At 40.7% G+C, this 24022-nt stretch overlaps 2 protein-coding genes across 2 annotated transcripts; one reads left to right on the top strand and one right to left on the bottom strand.

Annotated features, from left to right (window-relative positions):
- Positions 1-961: 961 nt before the first annotated feature.
- On the top strand, positions 962-19267 carry smarcad1a (SNF2 related chromatin remodeling ATPase with DExD box 1a). The gene is made up of 23 exons (XM_074637695.1): positions 962-1458; positions 2918-3056; positions 3140-3269; positions 3456-3525; positions 3901-3995; positions 4431-4532; positions 5764-5842; positions 5956-6677; positions 7665-7861; positions 8941-9031; positions 9534-9633; positions 10643-10702; positions 10896-10971; positions 11140-11275; positions 11415-11546; positions 11804-11899; positions 13101-13218; positions 13317-13432; positions 14924-15112; positions 15206-15324; positions 15637-15819; positions 16099-16205; positions 18027-19267. The coding sequence occupies exons 1-23, from the start codon at positions 1350-1352 to the stop codon at positions 18086-18088; spliced, it is 3228 nt and encodes a 1075-aa protein (XP_074493796.1). The 5' UTR covers positions 962-1349; the 3' UTR covers positions 18089-19267.
- Positions 19268-20350: 1083 nt separating this feature from the next.
- On the bottom strand, positions 20351-23686 carry prf1.5 (perforin 1.5). Its single transcript, XM_074637721.1, has 5 exons — positions 23364-23686; positions 22817-23077; positions 22333-22604; positions 21695-21836; positions 20351-21537 (listed from the first exon to the last, which is right to left on the bottom strand). The coding sequence occupies exons 2-5, from the start codon at positions 23069-23071 to the stop codon at positions 20650-20652; spliced, it is 1557 nt and encodes a 518-aa protein (XP_074493822.1). The 5' UTR covers positions 23072-23077; positions 23364-23686; the 3' UTR covers positions 20351-20649.
- Positions 23687-24022: the final 336 nt, after the last annotated feature.

The raw sequence follows: 24022 nt of genomic DNA, 5'->3' as shown, positions 1-24022 counted from the left end.
GCATCGTATGTAACTATAAAAACCCAAGGAATCCATCGGTACCAACCATGTCATACTAGCTTGTCAGGAAGGAGGTTAAATAACGCTCCAAACTTACGCTGATTTTTGGTGAGGAAAAACTGCCATGGCCATTTTCAAAGGGGTCCCTTGACCTCTGACCTCAAGATATGTGAATGAAAATGGGTTCTGTGGGTACCCACGAGTCTCCCCTTTACAGACATGCCCACTTTATGATAATCACATGCAGTTTTTGGGCAAGTCATAGTCGAGTCAGCACACTGACACACTGACAGCTGTTGTTGCCTGTTGGGCTTGAGTTTGCCATGTTATGATTTGAGCATATTTTTGTATGCTAAATGCAGTACCTGTGAGGGTTTCTGGACAATATGTGTCATTTTTTTGCGCTGATAATTGATTTTCAATAATAAATATATGCATACATTTGCATAAAGCAGCATATTTGTCCACTCCCATGTTGATAAGAGAATTAAATATTTGACAAATCTACCTTTAAGGTACATTTTGAACAGACACAAAATTTGTGATTAATCGTGATTATTACCTTTACAGACATATACTGTATGTCACAGATGCAGTGACACAAAATAAAGCAATTTTTGAAGGCAGTAAAAGTGTGTGGTGAGGAAATATGACCCTGAATACTTTGGATTCATAATGGCAGGCAGTGACGGGTGAGCTGAATATCTATGTGTGTCATTACACCTGACAGTGGCACAACACATATTTTATAACTCATTTATTTGGGAAGGTGACATTTTTTAACAATCGGAAGTGGGCCTTGAGTTACAGATGGTTGAGAATCCCTGTATTAGACTAAACTCGTTATGTAGAAGCCCTTTGGGGGACAATGCAAGCAATGAATGTCTCCCTGTTCACGATTTAACCTGTAAAACAAGAATTAGAGCAAAAGCGGAAGTACGCACCAGAGCATCATCTTGACCCGCGAGTTTCCGCTTCCTCTGACCAATGAGCGGAGCCGGCATTAGCATCCTCCAGGGCCGCTGGAGTTCGCGGGAAACCGGCTAGTAGTCGAGATACAACCTTCAACAAGCGGTTTGAACAACCTCCGTAGATACTAAATCGGTGTTATAATATCTGTTACTGTTTTTTAAACTGTTAGTGTTATAAACGGAGCCGTGTCACAGCTTCAGTCCTCCGTGTTTCTCCGGACTGCTGCTCCGGCTGCTATGCTAACACCCGACGCCTGTTAGCTAGCTAGCTCGTCTCATTGAGCAGTGTGCTTCATGCGACAGGAGAGAGAGAGGGAATACTGCTGACTCGAGAGAGACAAAGGAGCTCTCGCTGTCAGTCGCGGAAAGACTGTTAACATGTTCAACTTAGACCGTTTTCGCTTTGACAAGAAGGCAGCGACGACAACAAACAAAGAGCAGGACAGCGGCTCCAAGAGTCCCGAGTCTGAGAAGGAGAACAAGCCAGGTAACTATAGCAGCAGCAGGTAACTATAGCAGCAGCAGGTAACTATAGCAGCAGCAGGTAACTATAGCAGCAGCAGCCAGGTAACTATAGCAGCAGTAGGTAACTATAGCGGCAGGTAACTATAGCAGCAGCAGGTAACTATAGCAGCAGCAGGTAACTATAGCAGCCAGGTAACTATAGCAGCAGCAGGTAACTATAGCAGCCAGGTAACTATAGCAGCCAGGTAACTATAGCGCCAGGTAACTATAGCAGCCAGGTAACTATAGCAGCAGCAGGTAACTATAGCAGCAGTAGGTAACTATAGCAGCAGCAGCCAGGTAACTATAGCAGCAGCAGGTAACTAGAGCAGCAGCAGCAGCAGCAGGTAACTATAGCAGCAACAGCAGGTAACTATAGCAGCAACAGCAGGTAACTGTAGCAGCAGCAGCAGGTTACTATAGCAGCAGCAGCAGCAGGTAACTATAGGTAACTATAGCAGCAGCCAGGTAACTATAGCAGCCAGGTAACTATAGCAGCAGCAGGTAACTAGCAACCAGGTAACTATAGCAGCAGCAGGTAACTAGCAGCCAGGTAACTATAGCAGCAGCAGGTAACTAGCAGCCAGGTAACTATAGCAGCAGCAGGTAACTAGCAGCCAGGTAACTATAGCAGCAGCAGGTAACTAGCAGCCAGGTAACTATAGCAGCAGCTAAACTAGCTGGATATGTGAAGTGTGCTGTCGTTAGCAGGAGTTCAGTAACGTGGTTATTATTAACATGCTGCAGGTCAGAATGACCATTCCCCTCAGTAAGAGTAGAGGGGGACGCCCATTGAACCAAAACTGTCATATTTTCTGATGTAAATTGAACATTACCATTACAGTGAGATTGTGTAGATGCATGTGTTGTGGCTGAGCAATGTTAACAAAGTCAAATATAACAGCATTTTGAAGTCAAGTGTGTCAGTACCAATTATGTGAAGGTACTTTAGAAATTGGAGATTTGAGACAATGTCACTCTACCCTGCATCCTTTAATATACCTTTATTGTATATAACTATTATGATGAGATCCCAAATGTCATTATACTGTATCACCCTCCTGTAGTCCAGGTAGGTCTAGGTATTTGGGAGCATCGCTCAATTCAGCATTTGATACATGATCCCAAAGCCTACCAGAGATTCTTGTCATTATCCTCAGGTGTCACTCTACTTGCTGTTATCCCCCACACTTGCAACATGGACAGATATATTAAAATAAGCCTAGCCTAAAGTCTACAGTATTTGAATATCATGTGAGGACATACTTTCATATAAGAGATAAGCAGCAGAACATCAGCATGTGCCCTAACCAAAAGAAGCTGTAAACTTTGCAAATGACAAGATGGCATACTTGTATGAACAAATTTTGAAGTAAGTCCCCCTCATCTTGCATCTCAAGTGAATACATCTGCTGACTTGTTTTTAACATGTTTCTGTCCAGCTAAGATGAAACCCATCAAAGCCCCACCAAAGTCCCATGCCCGCGGAGTGGTTTTTGAGGAAGTCATTACATTTGACTTGGAGGAGGATGAGCTCCTCTCTGAAACAAAGACCAAAGTACCATCAAGCAGGAAGTCCAAGTAAGTTTAAATTGACATGATGCCATTTTTCACATTCATGCTGATTCATACTGCTTTACAGTCTTGTTGTCTGTCCTCTGTAGGAGTTCCAAAGGGAAATCATCCAAAAATGTGGCATCGGATCACACAGATGACGAGGACAATGACTTGGAGGACAAAATGAACATAATTCTGGAGATGTTTCCTCAGTTGACGAGGACTGAGCTACTGGACGTGAGTCGAGAAGGAGGCTTTGCAACTTCTCAGCATAGAACACATTTGTTCGCTAAATGTGTTATCATGATAAAGTATTTGATTTATTGAACAGCCAACTATAATTTGGACACTGTTCACAAAACACAATCCCTTTTAATCACCTGATTTTCTCTGTTCAAAGCACCTCTTTCTGTTCCATTTCAGGTCATTGGGAACACAGGCACATTGGATGGGGCTATAGCTGCATGCCTTTTAAAGTTCGGTGATGAAGAAGGTAAATAATTACTTTTTCATAAGCACATAATGACAGTCCATGATCAATTCCTGTGAGGCCTTCTAGCATAAAGGAGGCTTAGTTTATAGTTGGAGAAAAATCACCAACTTCCCTCAAAAAAAATAAAGTACATAAGGAGCAAAAGTTGTTCATTTGATTTTTTTTGTGCTTTTTTGTGTTTATGATATATTCAACAATATTTGGGCCATAAACCAAATTCAAGAAATGATTACTAAACCTAATGTACATTTAAAATATGGGAAAATGTTGCAGTAAAACCCAGTGCGGTGCATAACAGATTTATACCTGCTTAACTGGCTACCTTTCTCAGTCCAGTGGCTATTTTTGAGAATACTGGTTGTTTTGTCTTCTCAGCTCCAGACCAAGACAGGAAGAGAAAGCAGGATGGATCCAGCAGTTCTCAGGACAGCGGTGAGATTCAACCCAGCAAGAAGAGTCGGCCATCAGAGGTAAGATTACTAATGATATCTTTGTGGTTTAAAACAATGGCCTAACATTTTAGTTTAAAGTACAACTAAAGCCATTTTAAGGTGGTTTTAAGATGGTTTATAATGCCATGCTGCATCTTACATCTTTACATTGTAACGTACTGCAGATTTTGCAGATTTTACACCCTACACTGCATAAAAACCTTGTTGGTTTGTTTCTCCTTAGGTCCAAAAAATCTATTTGAAAAATGCCTTTTTTACACAGAGCGAAACACAGATAAACGTTTGCAAATATTGATGAAGCACAAATAATTATTTAATGAGGGCTGATGCTAAGGCTGTCCCGAATACCATTTTTTTTGGGGCATATTCTAAGGTGTTCGAAGCTTCGCGGCGCAGCAGGATGACATGTTCTTCCGTTTGGCTTATTTACCTTTCTTGTATTAAAACCAAAAGGTTTCTGATGAAGAAAATAATGACGGCAGTGAGCCAAGCTGGGAGAAGCAGGAAGCCATGGTCCGAAAACTGCAGAAAAAGTTTCCTGACCAGGACAAAGAGGTGAGGACGCACATACACTTGTCCCTGTCTGTAGCATATGAAGCCATTTCATATCGACATCCATTTTTAATCCAATCTGATTCTACTTTCTCAAACGGTTTATACTCTATAACATGATAACATTACACTGTGTGTGTGACTGAGTTTGTGATGTCACATGATACAGTATAATGTGGGGTTACACAAGACCAGTGCCGGCAGCCTTGCAGCTTAAATAAACTCTTGAACTCTCTGAACACACATTCAGCTCTATCCAGCTTTATGACAACTCACACACTACTTAAGCCATGTCTCCATTTAATAATGTCCCAAAAATAGTTTTAATGTAAAACAAAGCTTATTTATGAAATTCAACAGTACTAAGTCGTTGGTTTGACCAATGATACCTAAGCAAAACATAGTACTTGTGTATCATCTGTTTTGCAGCTACTTGAAATAGGGATGCCCCGATTAATTCGCCGCCGATCATTATTGGCCGATGGGGAGATTGGCATTAATGCTTTCTAGTTGCAGATAGCGGCGGGGGGGATAAATCAAGCTGGTGGGCAGTGGCACAGTCCTGCTTGGCTAAATAAGGGAGCTAATGGCTAACGTTAAAAGAGGTTGCATTGAGTTACATTATGATGTGTTCAGGCGAAGGTAAATTATAATGCAAAAATGTGGCGAGAAACTTGAATAAATCCAGTTGTTTGAAGGAGATGTTTTCACAGCAATATTAGAGAGGGAATTATGACCTGTTTAACTTCCTAACACTAGCTATTAGCAGCTTATAGTATATAATTAAAAACTACTAATGCCAAGATGTTTCTTTTTCTTTTTTTTAATCGAAGCAAATATTTAAATATAAATTCAATAATTTATTTCCTAATCATGAATTGTGTGTTTTTATGTAAATAACAACTATAGATGACAATAAAAAAGTAAAAGAATAACATTTACAAATTTTGATGGTTTACACTGATGTTGGGACGGTTGAAATAACTTTGGTGTAAAAAGTTATTTTGGAGCCTTGTATCCCAACTGCAATAAAAAAAATCAAAACCAAATAATCGGCAAAAACGTGATCGGGGCATCTCTAACTTGAAATCATGCCTCAAACTAGAAAATGACTTTACAGCCACGCCAGACCATAATGAAATAAGAAAAAGAAAAAAAAATTGCAAGGCTGTTTGTGGAAACAATGGATCTCGTGTTTTATTTCTGAGCCTTGCTGATGTCCGTCTTATTGTAGGAGCTGCGGATGGTGCTGCAGGAACACGACTGGAATGTTGAGGATGCTCTGCAGGCTCTACAGATGTTCTCAGACCCAGGTACGAACACAACAGCCGTTATCGGAATCCAGCCATCTTTTCACTGACCTCATGTATGTGTACTTCACTGATTCTGATACAGATTCAGGCTCAAGTTGTTTTTCTTTTTTCAGATAGTACCAGTTTCAGCTCACCTGACACAGAAGAAAAGAAATCGAGTAAATCAAAGAGCAAAGACAAGTCAAGCAAGGAGCACAGGAAGTTGAAGCGCCACAAAGATCACAGAGACAGTAAAAGCAGGAGAGATCGAAGGGACTCCGAAGACCACATAAGTATTAGTGAAACAGAGGAGGACAGTAAAGGTGATACAGACGCTACAAAGGACAGTGAAGATTCAGACTCAGACCACGGTGAAGGTGCCAAAAACAGAAGTAGCACTTCCACTCTGTCTACATGGCTAAAAAAGAGTTCTGACTCAGTATCCTCATCCTCCTCTGTCAAGAAAACAACTACCTCTTACTCCCTGAAGCCGTCATCCTCTTCCTCCCTGAAGCCGTCATCCTCTTCCTCTACTGCTCAGATGTTGTCCAGATTTGCCAGTGGGACCAGTATAGCTAAGAAGCAGGCAGCAGAGAGAAAGAGGAAGGCACGTGCCTCAAACGAACATGTCAGTTCTGGGGAGGAAAATGACGATGAAGAGGAACCGGTTAGCAGCGAGTATGATGATTCCGACGATGAGCTGGATACTAACGGTGGCATGACAGATCTGAAGAAAGAGATACTCAAATTCTTCCAGGATGCGTCAATTGATGAGCTGTCGTTAATCGCTGGGTGCTCTTTTAAAAAGGCCCAGAAGATTGTGGAATTGAGGCCCTTTAAAAGCTGGCAACGCCTGGTGAGAGAGAGTGTCTGTGTGTGTGTGTGTGTGTGTGTTTCTAAACAATTGAGACAAGAAACTAGACATCATGCAGGTGATACCTTCATGTCAAATAGAACCGTTTGCACAAGTTATCAATGGGCAAAGTTGTAAAAACAAAGAGCTACAGTCAGTCAATCTTCCTACTGAACACCTGGAAAATGACTTTTTGACCTGTTAAGTTTCATTCACACTCTATTTACTTATTGAGCGCACTACACCAAGTTCCTCCGTGTAGAGACAAGACATTCCTTACAAGCTATTGAATAGCAAAACTCTTCCCCTCCTGACACAGTATCTCACCTCCTGCTCGCCTTTATCAAATTTAGTTTTTTCATTTTTCAAACATCTATCTGTCAACAGAGAGTAAATGTTATCAGTAATGGTGCATAATAATCATGACAGGGTGTCATATTGCAACAATAGGGCAGGGACATTAGTAATAACTTTGTATAAACCAAACTCAAGGATAACATGGTGTTGCTAGCACCTTTTATTTATTTATTTATTTATTTATTTATTTATTTATTTATTTATTGTTTGTTTGCCCTGATCATAGATATATGAAACCTGGCAAGGCAGGACTTTATGCTTTTCAATGCAGTGACACCAGTGAAGTCATTAGTCATTCTCAAAAAAAAATTATCCACTTACCCTATCCACTGTCAGGTCATTTAATGACTTATCCGAGTACTTACTGATAGATTGTGCAGTAATAGTCAATGGGTACTGTCTAGTAGGGCTGGGAAATATATCGATATAATATCAATATTGTGAGATGAGACTAGATATCGTCCTAAATTTTGGATAACAAAATATGATATGGCATAAATATTGTCTTTTCCTGGTTTTAAAGACTGCATTACAGTAAAGTGGTGTCATTTGAATTTACCAGTTGCTTAATCCTACTGTCTAGATACTCAACAATATTGTGTGAATTACAACTGTGTGTTCTTTCCTTTTCAGTCTGAGTCCTTAATTAAGGACTATGGACTGTCAGAGAGCTTGCTGTTGGGCTGCCGAGTTGTCCTCAAAGAGCGGAAGGTTGTCCTGGGGCTGATGTCCAAATGTGATACCATTTCCTCAAAAATGTTCAAACAGGTCACTGAGGTGATGGAGAGGGGCACAGGGTCCATGGAACAGCCCAGCCTACTCAACAGCCAGTGAGTAAAAATGCACATAAACACATAGAGTAAATAAAAAAGTGCACTCAGTGTGTGGAATAAAATCTCCACCAGGTGTGTCTGCAACGACTACTGCTGTAATGTTTGACTAAATGAATACAAAACACACGTCTAGACCGCAAGAGAATCAGACGTGTTTTTTTCACTTTCACGTCTCATGTAACAGATAGGCTCTCATTTTAAGCATTGCAGCTATCTGCACCGGCTGCAGTTGTTATGTTTTCACGTAATTGCCCATTTCAAAGGCGCAATTTTCTCAGCAACACTCTTGGGTTATGTGATGGTTCACCAGTGCTTGCTACCATACTCAGCTTGCTACCATACTCAAAACAGTTATGGTCAAATGTACGCAGATGCATTGAAATAAGTATAAAATTAGAAAGAGCCCACCTTCCCATGAGAGGTATGTACGGAGTCACAAGTTTTGCTTGTGATCTAATCATCAGTCAAACTTGAGACTGTTGTCCCCTCTGGATACATAAGTTATCCTCCAAGGTAGTCTCAAGGGTTTTGCAGTGTGATGGAAATTTCGTGAGTTAATTAATTTGAGACTGAAGAAGCAACAGGAGACTCTCGATGTCTTAAGCTGGAGGTTTATTGTAGCTTGAATTCAATCCCCATTTTTCATCTCAACAGTGCAGTCGATCACCAAGGGTGCAAACGTTTGCTTTCCTGTATGATTACCTATTGTCCACTCACCTCTCTGTGTGTTTGCGGGCTTCCCCATTCCAAACATTGGCAGGGTCTAGTCAGCTGTTAAATACTATCGTAACCTTAACTGGGGGTGCATTCAGATGACATAATTGTCATGTGATTAAAAATTATATTTCCGTGTAAAACTATATTTTACAGCAGATCAGAAAGTCTTGTTTTGGAAAGATATGTTTTATTCATCATATCTGCGGCTACACCTGTGTTCCCTTTTTGAGAGGGTCTAGGTTCAACATTGTTGTTTCCATAAATGATGCATTAGGACTTATTGGTGACTTACAGTATGCGTTTTTATATAAATGAGGGATCCAGTTCTTGTTCTCAGTCTGTTATTGGTTGTCTTTCAGGAACCAGCTGAAACCCTATCAGCTGATTGGTCTGAAGTGGCTGCTGCTTCTGCATGAGCACAAACTGAGTGGTATCCTCGCTGATGAAATGGTAAGGCAACCAGCCTAGGACACTACCAGCATTCATGAGGTGTTGATCTCAAGTCCAAAGTCAAAAACAAATGAAATGTAAACATTTAATAAGCTAAGCAGGACAGCCGGCGCTTACTGCTTGTTTAAGTCGGAACTTGAAGAGTGTTACTGTGCCTCTATAAAAGAGTGCTTTGTGGGGATATGTACCCATCCTGCAGGTGAATAAACAAAGTACAGGGATGAAAGAAGAAGAGTACAAGCAGCAGAGAGTTACATTTGTTGTTTTAGCCCCAAGACGGTGAGAGAAGTGAGAATTTGTATGGTTTAGTAAAGCTGCAGTGCTGTCTGTCAGTCTGTCAGGATTTCTGCTGTTTATACTGGTCGTATGGGATCTGAAACGCAGATGTTCAAATATCTGTTTTTGACTTCCCACCTGGCTCTTTCTTTATGTTTGTGTTTGATATCTGACTGACTCTGTATCTCTCTTTCTCTTTCACTCTCTCCCTCACTCCTTCTCTCAGGGTTTGGGGAAAACTATCCAGGCTATAGCGTTTCTGGCCCAGCTATACCAGAAAGGAATAGAGGGTCCTCACCTCATCACTGTGCCGGCCTCCACATTGGGTAATGATCTCCACAAATCACACACTCTAACAACATACACTTAGATGATAAAGTTAAGCATACAGGCATGTTGTCTGTTGTCTAAGGCCATGTTTTAACATTTTTCTATGGGGTTAAGGACCTTTTATGAGGAGGAGAAAAGTAAATTGTTGATGTAGTTACTATAACAGTAATTCTCTTGTCACCTCACCTCTTGCTCTGGTGTATCTAACCCAGTCATTCCCAAAGACATGGGTCAGGACCCACAGGTGGGTCGCCAAATCAAGTAGCAGAATTTCTTACATAGTCTTTTAACATTTATATCTACAGTTCACATGCCTGAATGTTCATATTGTTCTGTTAATTGTTGCCTATTTATAACATTAAATCTAATATGAAAGGCTAGCGTACATTCTATTTGTTTTACTGATGAGAGGAAAAAATAAGAGCCTGTTAACCCTGCATAAATGCATTTATTTGGTCTCATTAATACATATTTTACATGTGTATATGTTTTCAGTAATACGTGCATAAAACAACGTTGTGATTTATCAAACGTACTTCTCTTCGACATGGCTGGTTTACCTATTCAAGGTGATGCGGAAATGGCAGTTAAAATGCTCATTTATGCACAAATTCACCCTTCTCACAATTTATAGATAAATGTGAATGAGGTTGTGGTGGTTTGTCATTTTTAAAAAGTGGATCACCAGAAAAAAAGTTTAGGAAACCCTGGTCTAAGGCAATGTCTACATTGTTTTTGTTTGAGGAAAAAGGACCTTTGTGAATAGGGGAAAAAAATTGTGGATGTAGTTTCTATAACAATAATGCTTTTCTCACCTCACCTGTTGCTCTGGTGTATCTAACTAATTGCTTGAATTTGCCATAGATACTACCTTGTGTCCATTCAGACTGCAGTATTTAAGTCTGTGTTTCTAGAGCTCATTTTTTGCTTTGTAAAATGAGTACTTAAAAATGTATAATAATCATTAATTCGTGATTTATGCTCATTTCATTCTCTGTCTTGTAGATAACTGGGTCAGAGAGCTGAAGCTGTGGTGTCCAACCCTCAAAGTTCTAGTCTATTGTGGTATGACTCCTCTTTCATCTTTTCACATTGAAATCTCTCGTGTACCCTGCAGTTCATCTGGGAACCTTAAATGTTCAGTGTGATCAAGCGTTTATTTTTTGTTTGTTTTTTATGCAGTACTGTTGTCACCCTGTGCACAGCTTTATTCAGGGTCTTTTCACAGTATTGAGCAGTGTGTATATGTTCTGTGCAGGATCTGTGGAGGACCGCCGCTATCTCAGACATGACCTCCTCAATAATGATGCTGACTGCAACGTCATTGTGACCACGTGAGCAAACACGCACACACTACGTCCATTATATTTCACAGATTTCAGTGCTGGTGGTGACTACAGGGCCATTAAGAGCCTGAATCAACTTTCCACTCGCACCTAAAACACAAAGTGAATGAGTTCTTTTGTTTTATTCCATTGTGCTTGTTTGATTTGTTTTCACAGGTATAACATGGCCATAGGAAACGATAGCGACCGCAGCCTTTTCCGTAAGCTGCCACTGAAGTATGCTGTGTTTGATGAAGGTCACATGCTGAAGAACATGAACTCTCTGCGCTACCGCCACCTGATGGCTATTAACGTTAGTTCACTGACATTGTGTAACGTATTTTCTACCACCACCACCCGCCTTTTTCTTTATCTGTCTTCAGAATAATTTGCCTCTCTATCCAAAAGTAACCGTGTATGATGTCTCTTTCTCTCTGTCTCTCTCCCTGCAGGCAGAGCATCGCTTGCTGCTGACAGGAACTCCTTTACAGAACAACCTCTTAGAGCTGATGTCTCTCCTGAACTTCATCATGCCTTCTATGTTCTCCAGCTCCACTTCACAGATCTCCAAAATGTTTTCTATGGTGAGTGTGTGTATGTGCGTGTGTGTGTTAGACCTCTATGCTTTTTGAAGCTGGATGGATGGATAGCTCAGATTATAGCACCACTCCTGGTACTTTATGAAATAGCAGGCTGTGAGACGACTTCTTCACTTTGACATCTTATCTTGATTGTATCTCCTGGCCCTCCACTGTCTTTAAAGGGATCAACCAAAAGTGTAAGAATTTTTTTTTGTTGCCTATCTGACCAAAGTGTTTTAACGTTTTCTTTCATGTGTCAGAATTCCCATGAGGAGCAGAGCCGCTTTGAGAGGGATCGTATTTCTCAGGCCAAACTCATCATGAAACCTTTTATCCTCCGAAGAGTCAAGAGCGAGGTGAGTTGGGAAAGTTAAAGCTACAGATTGTTATTGTAAATTATGTGGAAAGTGTGTTCTCTAGGGAAATCTGGCATACAAATAATTTTCTCAGTCTCCCAGTTTACAATTTGTAACACTTACAGTTAGGGCTACAACTAACAATTATTTTCATTTTTGATTAATCTGTTATTATTTTGTCCATTAATTGATTAGTTGTTTGGTCTATAAAATGTTGAAAAATGTCGATCAGTGTTTCCCAAAGCCCAAGATGACGTCCTCAAATGTCTTGTTTTTTCCACAACTCAAAGATATTCAGTTTACTGTCATAGAGGAGGAAAGAAACCAGAAAATATTCACATTTAAGAAGCTGGAATCAGAGAATTTAGCCTTTTTTTTAACTGATTAATCGATAATCAAAATCATTGCAGCTCTACTTTCAGTATTATGCTGAAGCACACTTCACACAAACAGATTTTCTAGGACATCACCATTTGCTAAATGATGGTCACAATGATAGTAAGAGTAAAGGCTTTTGCACACCAAGTCCAGGTTCAAAAATAAATACGACCTCACGTTGTCAATCACATTTATACACCAACTCCAAAGCTTTCGCCCGTCATTGAAGTTTTCGCAACAGGTTTGATTACCTGTGTTTTTTCGCATCTGTCAAAAGCCAAAAGGTTGTTTGACCTCTCAGAGCCACCGTCCATGCAAACGTCATCATCCAAAATGGCATGATAAACATTCACATTGTCTCCCAGCACAAAGCACTTAATGATAAAGAAATAATAGAATACAGAGATGTGGAATTTAAAGATAGATTGTGGTAGGTGATTGCAGGACAGCTTGGAATCGGGGATGGTTGCAAAACAAAGGATATACGAAAGATTAGACAGTTGTGATTTTTCTCCACGCAGCTAAACCATAACGTCTTGCTAATGCCATTCATTTATTAGCCTCATTTTGGACTAGCGCTATCCATTGCACCCACGTAATTAATTCAGTTTTTTATTGTGAATTTTCATCACTAAGAGAATAAAATAATAATAAAACACGTGGGACTCGGTGTGTCAGGTTTCCATGCGTAATGATTTTTATCGGATGACTGATTAAAAAAAAAAAAAACTAAAAAATACGGGCTTGGTGTGCAAAGACCTTAATTGTAGTTCAAACCCTGTGTAAGTGTTGTGAATAATTAATAGGCTTTCCCTTTTTCCAGGTCCTCAAGCAGCTGCCAGCCAAAGTAGAGAAGGTGGAGTCCTGCTCAATGAGTGAGAAACAGCAGGTCCTCTACCAGGGTCTCTTTAAAAAACTCAAGGCTACCACCAATGGCGAGAGTAAGCCGGATCTACTGCTCTCTGTTGTACATCACGGTGTAATTTTGTGCAAATAACAGAATTAACAATTTCCCTCATATCACACATTTTCTCTGCAGAACGTGAGTTGTGTAATGTGATGATGCAGTTGAGGAAGATGGCCAACCACCCTCTGCTTCACAGACAGTACTTCACCACAGAAAAGCTCAAAGCCATGAGCAAACTCATGCTCAAGGTCAGTCCTACTTCCTGTTTGTCTTTTGTCAAGAATTGTCTCGGAGTTGTGCTTGCGAGACTTAGCTGGCTGGTTACACCAAGCATTTAAATTACTTTGCCATCTTAAAGTATTTTGATAGTGGAGGACTGTACTATCCAAACAAGTCAAATAACATAAAAATGAACGTTGAACATATTCACCCTTACAGCATTAGTGACAACTTTATTCCACCACAACAAGATAGAGATTGTAAGAGCCATTTAATCATTTGTTTGCCTTTGTGTTTATCTGGTGTAGTATGTTTTTTGTACACTGGGTGGCAGTCACTTATAATGGGACTGCATTTACACAGTAAGGGTAATGTAGCCAGGTGTGTTGCATGCTGGATGAGGCATACAGCTTTTGACTGTGGCCATGGCGTCTGCAAGTAGTGTAGGGGTGACTTAAATTGGGTTAAGCTACCTAACTGTGTCATAGATTGTGTTACCTGGATGCAAGAAACTTTATATATGTAAGCATTTGTTTGTTATTCCACGCTAATGTCCATAGTTTTACTCTACACTAGGGATGTTACGATTACCGATACTTCGGCACCAAGTTGATGCCAAGATTCTAAAAATGTGACAGTACTCGTTTTCTACAGTACCAAAGGTACCGTACAATGCCTGCAGGGTCCGAAATTAACACCCGCCAAGCGCCAAATGCGGCTGCTTCTGTCCTCTGCTCTCTGTGTTAGAGTTTGACACACACACACACACACACACACACACACACACACACAACAGCGCCATGCAACAGCGAGATGCAGAGAACCTTTATGTTCGAGAAGAGGATTCACTCTAGGGGGAAAGAACTGAACAAACTGAATTTCTATCTTTTGTTGCTTTTTGCTAAATCTCTGAAATTTTTTTAAAAAAATTTTTATTGAACTCTGGACTCTTCATTTCCAGTGAATGTTATTGGGACTTGCATTGGATTATCTTACACTTAACTCCCCAGATCCACTTTGTTTGAACCAATCCAAAAGCATCCAATCAAGTTTCAGGAGAAAGCCATGAAGAACTAACGTTATGTTACTGAGCACCAGTTGGATCCAGTTACTCTGCTGTTAAAATGATGTTACATTTGGTGAAGAGCGCATATGGCTTGTTTAGGACTTGAGACCTGAGTTGCGACTTGAGTGCACAGACTTGAGACTTACTTGTGACTTGCAAAACAATGACTTGGTCCCACCTCTGGTAGCCTATACCCAGTGAAATGTCACTACATCAGTGAATTTAAACTACTGCTTGCAATCTGAGGATTTACACATTACATTGGATTTATTTATTTATTTATTTTACCGTGGTATTGAATTTGGTATCGAGGAATCATGGAAATTCACTGGTATTGGTATCGACTACTAGATTTCTGGTATCGTGACATCCCTACTCTGCACCATGTTTGGGGTATTTCTCTGCCACCTCTTGTTAAATGTTTCCTCCATTCTTTTTTTCTCTCCCTTCTCAGGAGCCAACTCACTTCGATGCAGACGCTGCTCTGATCCAGGAGGACATGGAAGTGATGTCAGACTTTGAGCTGCATCGTCTGTGCCAGCAGTACACCTCCATCAGCTCCTACCAGCTTGAAAACAGTCTCCTGCTCGACTCTGGGAAGTTCCACTACCTCACAGAGCTGCTGGCCTCAATTAAAAACAAGGTTATACAAATGTGCACAACCATGTCTGTGGTAAATGCAAGAGGAATGCAGACTGTGTGTACTAATAAGTTCAACTTTGCTTTAATCTTACAGGGAGACCGAGTGGTACTATTCAGTCAGTTCACCATGATGCTGGACATTGTGGAGGTGCTGCTGAAACATCGAAAACATCGTTATGTCAGACTGGATGGATCCACACCCATAGCCAACAGGTCAGTGTACAGTTGTAGCCAACAAAGCAGGATCATGAAGCATAATCTTATTAATTCAAAAATGTATTTAGTCATCCCTGCTGCAAAACAGCATAATTGTCCCACTGCATCCTTTGCAATGGGACCACTACATATGCATAGGTTGTGATTTTGCTTAGCTAATATATTGATTAACCTTCAGCTGATTCATTCATTTTTTTATTCTAGCTGTTACTTCGGGGTGAAAAATTATGATTTCAAATTGAGTAAAATTGAAGCAATGTTTGGTATTCCACTTGGCTTAATGGCTAAAATGATTTCTTTGCCCTGCAGGATTGTGTTGATTGATGAGTACAACACGGATCCTGACATATTTGTGTTCATGTTGTCAACACGTGCTGGTGGCCTGGGCATCAACCTCACCTCAGCTAATGTTGTCATCCTTCATGACATCGACTGCAATCCTTACAATGACAAACAGGCAGAGGACAGATGTCACCGTGTAGGCCAGACCAAGTAAGATGGAATCTGTAAATAATACTCTGTTATTCATGTGGGGTGAGTTTTACCCGAAGAGGTCTTGTGATTGGAATTCCCTCTAATTATGTCAGCAGTTGGACACAAAAACACTTTGGCTATATGCATGCAGATTTTGATTCTCTGAATTCAAATCTCAGAATCATACAGCAGGTATTCATTGCAATTACAGGACCTCCTCAGGTAAAAAGGTTCCCTTTCAGAACAGTGATGCATTGATTTCATGTAGTGACTAATGCACCTTGCTTTGGGTGACAGGACTGTACAGGTGATTAAGCTGATCAGTAAGGGCAGCATAGAGGACTGCATGCTGCAGCTGGGCCAGAAGAAACTAAAGCTGGAGCAGGACATGACTGCTGCTGAAGGTAAGGAGATGTGCACACACACACATACATGCATGCTTTCTTGACTGCATGCACAAAATCTCTGGAATAAAAATCCATTAAAGCGATTTTACGATGCAATCTAAATAATTAAAACAACAACAAAAAAGGCCCAAGCTATAGCACTTAAACTTACTCCTCAAATAATAACAGACTTTTGCAAAACGTTAACAAATCAATGATAAAAAAAGTTCATCATTAAGGAGTGAGGTCAAGCAGATTCCAGTACTGCTCTGTGACTTCCAGCTCTGTTTGCGATGGTCCGCTGCATCTCAAGCCAATGAAGAGAATTTCCTAAACATCCTAAACCCTGCAGAAATGGCCATACTCATTTGTTGGTGAAAGTTAAATGGTATATCTAAAAGTCAAAAGAAGCTTCCAAGTGAAAAGCAGGATCGGGATTTTTACTCCACCCCGGCCTACTTGCGAGCATTCTACAACACAACGTATCTTACCGGTCGTCTGCAGCAGCACTTTGACACCATGGCCACTGCTGGAGTTGGAGATGAGGGAGAAACAACAGAACTGTAAAATCCTCCTGCTTCCCTCACCGATGTGGCGTCATTTTGCCTTCCCCGTGAATTATGAAAACAATGAAGTGTGGTTGTCAGAAAAACTACAGTTTGTAGGCTGCAGAAGATTTAGAGACCGCAGCAACCAAAGAAATCAGCACACTGTTTGGCGATTTCAGTCGTGGTCACGCTATCTCCACTTAAAATCGATTGTGTGTCTACATTGCTTTGTACGATAAAGCATGTGGGCGCCAACGGGGACTTCATGGTGCATTCAGGTGTACCTCGTAAACTCTGAGAAACTCAAGCTGGGCAATTTATCGATATTATATCGATATCATGACAGGAGACTAGATATCGTCTTAGATTTTGGATATTGTAATGTCCTGATATGGCATAAGTGTTGTCTTTTCCTGGTTTTAAAGGCTGCATTACAGTAAAGTGATGTCATTTTCTGAATTTACCAGAGCTGTTCTATTATTTGCTTTTACCCACTTAGTCATTATATCCACATTACTGATGATTATTTATCAAAAATCTCATTGTGTAAATATTTTGTGAAAGCACCAATAGTCAACCCTACCATATCGTTGCAGTATGGATATCGAGGTGTTTGGTCAAAAATATTGTGATATTTGATTTTCTCCATATTGGCCAGCCTTACCCTCCTGCCATCTAGTGGACCTTCTTTTTGTTGTTTAACAATTTGTTCCCAATTGACTGGTGAAATAAGTTATTACATATTAAATCAATTATTTAAATTTGTCCATATGGTCTTGGTGTGGAACATTCCCAAAAATACGTAGACTATCGTTTTAAAAAAGAATTTGAAAATCGAAATGACAGGGCATAGAACCAGTGATCTGTTGATCTTTACTAGTCAAGATATGCATACACATAGTCTTAACAATATTTTAGCTGCCAGTGCTGTAAAACAATGTTTAAAACGAACCGTGACCTTAAAATCGAAATTTAAATTGAACTGTGGATTTGGAAAATCGTGACACCCCTAAACTATTCCCAATATTAGTTACAGTAGATAAATTACAGATATGTATGAAGAATAAGGATCGGAGAAGACATAAAGCAACTTCTAGGTGCCACCAAGCACTGGCATTGAACCTCAGGCAATATATCTAAAGTTTAAGGGCAGTGACCAATCGTATGCCGCGGCAATTTGGTTAGCCAAATATCCAGGCGCTCGGTGTTTGAGCCAATTGACTTCCGTTTACCCTAACCGTCTGAATTATTTGTAAATGAAATGAAAAATAAAGCATCATGTGTTCTTCAGGTGGTGAGGGGACCATACCTGAAGATATGGCATCTTTGCTCAAAGCCTCACTGGGACTGTGATTCGGAAAACTCTTGAAACTTGTATACATTTTTGATGGCATTCCTGTGATTCTGGGCAGACTTGAGTGTTCTGACTGAACACACACACTTTTTGTGTCTATCCTGCAAAACTACTGAGAACCATATGCTGCCATGAAAAAGAGTTCTGATATAAGATCTGATTTACTGTGTAGCATGGTAGCTGTGCCTAAAACACTATTTTTACATGCTCCTACTTTGACTACGAGATCAGTATATCAAGGCAAAACAAAAACGTTGCCTTTTAAATGTTATGCTCTCCACGTGTTACGCAAGGATTCTCTGTAGAAAGAAAGTGGTGTTTCGAAGTTCAGACCAAGACGTCAGTAATGCAGCATGTGTTGGAGTACACCATGGCACTTGTTTCAACAAAAGTTGAGTTCAGTTAAGTTTACATAACCCATGAAATCTTATATTATTCACATTCAGATAAAGGTAAGTAGAAATAATAATGTTCTAGAACGCAAATTGTGCAAAGCGACGGAGAATGGTAGATTTTTATACTATCCTTCCTACCTGACAGTGTTGCACCTTGCCAGCTCTTAAAAAAAAGAAATAGTTTACATCAAAACGTTTTTGCTGCCGTGATCGACAGCAACATTTTAACAGCAGCCAATCTAACAACTACACAGAAAATGTTGCTCTTCACTGATTTCCTCTGATACCTTAGCTGATCAAACATGTTTGACAGTTGTGGTTGCATCAGAAAGTCAGCCAAGTATCTGAAAAATTGTATTGTCTGTAATGTGTCAACATTCATCCTGATGTCATATTTTATGTCAATTCTTTTGCAAAGACAGACTGATTGACCTGTTTAGACAGAAGGATACATCGTTGTGTGGGTGTAGTCGATAATTTTCATAAACAAATATCCCAGATTTTCTAGTGTGTAAAACTATAAAAAATTAAAACAAAACTATAAAATAGAATGTCTTTAATAAGAACAGTGCTTGAATTGGTTTCTTTGCTGTTTCTACTCCTTTAAATATCTCAAGTTAGGCGACACAGAGAAGATGATTTAATGAAGCAGCTGCTGCATTCATACTGTATAAGTGGCTAAAGTGTTGTAAGTGTACAAGTGTTAAGTGTAAAGGCTTTTACTAAGTCATTTGTATGTTTTTAAGGTTCCTGTTTTAACTGAATAATAAAAATTGGAATAAAGGTTTGTGTGGTCTTGCCATGTGATTCAGCAGGAGGAGCCAGTAAGAACATTCTCAATCTTTCATCATGTATGAATTATTGTATTATACTGCCATTGGTTTGGCAGCAGATGAAAGAACTGCACCTTTCTAACACCAGGTTTGGCAACAACAATGTCTGTGGTATACATTTGGGTTTTCACTAAACCCCATGTAAGAAATATGTGAAGGAAGATTGCCCCTGTTGAGTTTCATTTTTGAACAGCAGCCTACTAAAATCATAATTTAATTTCATGCTAATTTAAAAAACGATGTCTAAATAATGTAAATTGTTTAGAACTACAGATATAAACCTGTACTTTTTTTTAATACAGTTTAATGACATTAAGATCTAGATACCGGAAGATACAAAATTAATTGGACTTAATCCAATTGTTCTGAAAGGATCCATGGATTTGCAACGGGAGCATAAATGTTTATTGTTTTGTTTTTTTATTAAGTGTGATGCTTTTGTTACTGTATATAGCACATACATGAGTAAGTTTGTAGAAATGGTGATTGTGTGTAGCCTTCGTGGTTATCAATGCATACTCAATGCCATTGTATCAGATTTAAAGGAACGGTGTGTTACATTTCGGGGATCTATTAGCAGAAATGGAATATAATATTCATAGCTATGTTTTCACGTTTCATTTCATTCATCATTTATATCTACATAAGGAGCGGGTCCTCTTCACGGAGTCAGCCTTGTTACTTTGTCATGTTTCTACAATAGCCCAGAACGGACAAACCAAATATAAAATTTTTACGTTACCTGAAGGCCACTGTAGTTTTCCGAGACGCTTGTGAAACTGCAGTAACGTGAGCAGCAGAGTGCAAAACTGTGGTACCGCCAGCCACAGTCTGACTTCCGTTGCTATTAAAATAGTGTTATTATGCTAAAAATGGCCTCTGAGCGAGGCGTGGGCGTTACCATGGTTTTACAGTCGGCGGCTCACAATACACAGTTGGTTGCAATCTGCAACCACACCACTAGATGCCGCCAAATCCTACACACTGTACCTTTAACGATAACTCAAGGTGACATACAACAGTAGCCTAAATGTCCTACATCAAAATCACTTTATTTTAGGATGTACAATGGATGCACAAGGACTTTGACTTTGGTTAGTTAATACTGAAATGTTACAAGACATTTACATAGAAAACGATGAACTGATCAACAACTACTGAACATGTATGTGAGAAATGGGGGCGATTGTTTGGCATCCAAAATTGACAGATATTTCCAGTGAAAATGCATGAGAAATGAGTTTACTAGCTCTTGCTGAAAAATCATATCCTTCAAAGTTTAACATTATGTATGAAGAAAATTCTTAAATCTACATTTTGTAATCTAATAATCTACTCGGCGTTGGGGGAGTATCGTCCACACCTGAAGCCTGTCAAGTGACTGTCACATTTGATGGTGTAGGTGAAATAGAGAACTCCTTTGTTCAGCTGACAGCTTAGCGAGTGAGTTCCTCGCTCAGGGAAGACAACACATCTACCCGCTATGTCGTTGTAAAGCACATCTCTATCCCAGACTTCAAACCTCAACAACTGACCCAGTTCCACCGACCCAAAGTCATAAGTTGCGTTCCACACTGGGTCGTTGTTGTCCATCACAGTCTCGGTCTCCTCGTACATGCCATTGTAGAAGATCTTCACGTAGGCGTCTGTTTTCGTGAAGGTGTCCGCCCTCAGACCTGCCGCTCTGCGGATCTCCAGTCTGAGAGTTCCTCTGCCAGCCCGTAGAGGACAGCAGTTATGGTCCAAGTTGGAAGTCGGGGAGCAGTTCTTGAAACCAGGCCGGTCCTCCTGCAGCTGGTTATCTTTAATATACTCTGTGACGATGGTCCTCAGATTAGCACTGATCTGTGAGTCCTCCACCAGATGATGCAGGGGGAAGATGGCGTAAGAGACCACATCAGGGTTGTCGTGGAGGCTACTCATCCAGCTCTGGTACGCCTCAGATGGGTCCTCATGATAGAGGATGTCGGGGAAGTACCTCTCCCCTCCAATAACCTCAATCTTGTGGGTCATGAAGCCTTGGTAGAAACCCATGCTCATGTTACCCTTTAGGAGGTTGTCGCACTTGTTGGACAAGGATACATTGCCAGGGAGGAAACCGAGAGCCATCCGAAGTTCAAAATTCAAGCAGTTTTTGATGTCGGACTCAGAGTAACCCTTCAGTGTGGCCAGGCAGGTCCTGAAGGCAGTGATTCGCTTCACCTTACCACCAAGCTGGACCTAGGAGACACAAACAACGAATTGAAGGCTGAAAGGTGTATCATCCCTCCCCATGTCATCGTCTTCAGCATCATTTGCACTTTGCAAAAAACTACATCAAAAAGACATTCAGCAGCATAAGTACTAAGGCAGGAAAAGAAGACTATTAACCACTGACCTGGTGTATGTAGTGTGTTCCATAGGTGTCTATCAGCCGTCTATATAGGGCTCTGTTCTGGCTTGTATCCAAACTCTGTGGGAGTCTCTTCAGATGCTTTGTGAACTCTGCACTCAGCTGGGGATGATCAGCCAGCCTGTAGCTGGAAAAACAAAAGGCATGTGGAGTTCAATCGTAACACAATGAGAATACAATCTTTTCTGAAGTGACAAACGATAAACAGTCAAGTCCATGGAGCCGATCCCAGCTGACATTGGGCGAAGGCAATGTACACCCTGGACAGTTCGCCTGATTATCACAGGGTTGACACATAGACACAGACAACTATTCACTCTCACATTCACACCTACGCAATTAAGAGTCTGAAATAAAGTATTGACTGTGTTAATCTTTGCATGTAAACTATTAATTAAAAATCCATAGTGTTTTTAAGAATCTATACATTACAGTATCACAAAACATAATATAGCGATACTTGATATTTTCTTACACCCATACTATGTATATAGATGGAACAATAATTCATTCAAAGCCATTTGCCTCATCATAAGAATATATTTTTAGAGCTGAATATAATCCCAGTAATAATACATGAATCAGCAAATTACATATAATTACAAAGCTCCACTTCTCTTTACCTGTAGTAGGTGCAACTGATTTCATGGATGGCAAAAGTGGCCTTGTCCACGCTGTGCTGCGAACGAGCAAACTTTGCCAAGTCTGAGCGGCTTCCTCCCAGCACAACCTTACCAATATTATCTAAACTCAAGCCCAGGCCCCAGTTGTTGTTAACCAGGGAGTTGGAGCTGCGCAGCAGGGAGTCCACAGAGTGGTGGAGGGCACTAGAAAGCTGCTTACTGCAGCGGCTGAAGGGACGCCAGTCGAGCACTGCAGCGGGGAGCTTCTGAATCTGAGGAGGAGAAAAATGGCAGGATGTTGAGTGGGATGCAGGTGGAGGAAGAATAAAGGAAGCTTTGCATACAGAGGGAGGAAAAAACACATCGCAAGAGGAGCAAAGAAGGGAAAAAGTGGTTTGGATGGAATTAAGTGACGGGAATTTAGACTGAGTGAAGACACCATGGAAAAGAGTGAGAGGAGAAGGCTGAGTTGTATAGTTTTCACCTGTCCGTCTTGGAAGCGGTTTGGACACAGTGTACAGGTGTGGTTGTCAGCCAGATGAGCTTTGACATTGATCACGTATGCCCCTGTGCGACGCATCCGCACCACATCAAAACCCTCTCCTGCAAGGTTGTAGCCCGGGACAAAAGGGGCTTTCTCACACTCTGACCCTGAGCCAGTCCGACAGCCCCGGACCCTGCAGACCTCCAACATGACCAGTAAAGCCAATGTGAGCAGAAGAACGTTGCGCCGTTGCATGGTTGCCTAAAGGTAACAACACACGGAGTCAGTAAAGTCTATATTTTAATGATTACTTTTTTGCTATGAAATACTGCCTTTAACATGAAACAAGTGGGGTGTCTGATATGAAGCCCATCGTAGGCAGTTGCATTTTTTTCCTTATAGTTAAAACATATGTTACACAGTAAATGCAGATGAGCTTCTAATCCTCTCTGCTTAATAAACTGGAGTAATCCTGCCACAGATGTTGTGTCAACTCTAAAACGTGCATAACAGAGACATGCACCACAAAATGGACATGCTCTCTTACCTTGGACTGTATTCAATCTATCGTCCTTCAGATTGTGTCCTCGTCTCCTTTTAGGAGTTGTCAGACTGTAGCGTTCTCTGCCCACTGAAATTCCTCTCCAGATTTTAACAGCCAAGAAAAACACATTTGTCGTGCCTCCCTCTTTTTACGAACCCCATCGATGGCGCCACTCACTGTGAAAGATGAACGGCAAACTGACTAAAGTCTTGATCCTGCAGGAAATTAAATGATGGTTGAGAGAGCTTTGGCTGTGCTGAAAGCCTGCTGGGTGCACCCTTTTGTCCGTCCTCTGCCCTATGAAAAAGACCAAGGAGGGAGTTCCCCTGCTTCAGGGCTGGCTCTCTTTCTCTCTCTCTCTCTCTCTCTCTCTCCCCAGGCCATAACAATTTCCTCAGCATGAGTGGGTTTGTTTTCATGTTCATGACCCAGCTCTATGAATCCCTCACAGCTGTATATGTGTGTGTGTGCACGTGCATGTGTGGGGGGAGGGAGATTCTTGTAGTCACGAGAGAAAAGATGCACACTGGTATGAGCACTCTTTACGGGAAATGGCTCTGTGCATATGTATGTACGTGCACGTTGAGTGTACAGTACATGTGTGTCTGTGTGTGTGAGTGTGTGTATAATGTCTGAGCAGCCTGTCTGTGTACTGATAACCT

The sequence above is a fragment of the Sebastes fasciatus genome, chromosome 6 (genome assembly GCF_043250625.1).
Source record: "Sebastes fasciatus isolate fSebFas1 chromosome 6, fSebFas1.pri, whole genome shotgun sequence".
In the NCBI taxonomy this organism is placed as follows: domain Eukaryota; kingdom Metazoa; phylum Chordata; class Actinopteri; order Perciformes; family Sebastidae; genus Sebastes; species Sebastes fasciatus.
This window is presented reverse-complemented; position numbering and strand designations above follow the sequence as displayed.

What these genes read in the sequence shown, in the direction of transcription:
- smarcad1a (XM_074637695.1), top strand. Translation starts at nt 1,350, where the DNA reads ATGTTCAACTTAGACCGTTTTCGCTTTGACAAGAAGGCAGCGACGACA. An exon ending in GCCACCTGATGGCTATTAAC is followed by an intron (nt 11,276 to 11,414) that starts GTTAGTTCACTG and finishes CTCTCCCTGCAG; the next exon opens with GCAGAGCATCGCTTGCTGCT. An exon ending in TGGCCTCAATTAAAAACAAG is followed by an intron (nt 15,113 to 15,205) that starts GTTATACAAATG and finishes TTAATCTTACAG; the next exon opens with GGAGACCGAGTGGTACTATT.
- prf1.5 (XM_074637721.1), bottom strand. Translation starts at nt 23,071, where the DNA reads ATGCAACGGCGCAACGTTCTTCTGCTCACATTGGCTTTACTGGTCATG. An exon ending in ACCGCTTCCAAGACGGACAG is followed by an intron (nt 22,605 to 22,816) that starts GTGAAAACTATA and finishes TCTCCTCCTCAG; the next exon opens with ATTCAGAAGCTCCCCGCTGC. An exon ending in ATCAGTTGCACCTACTACAG is followed by an intron (nt 21,837 to 22,332) that starts GTAAAGAGAAGT and finishes TTGTTTTTCCAG; the next exon opens with CTACAGGCTGGCTGATCATC.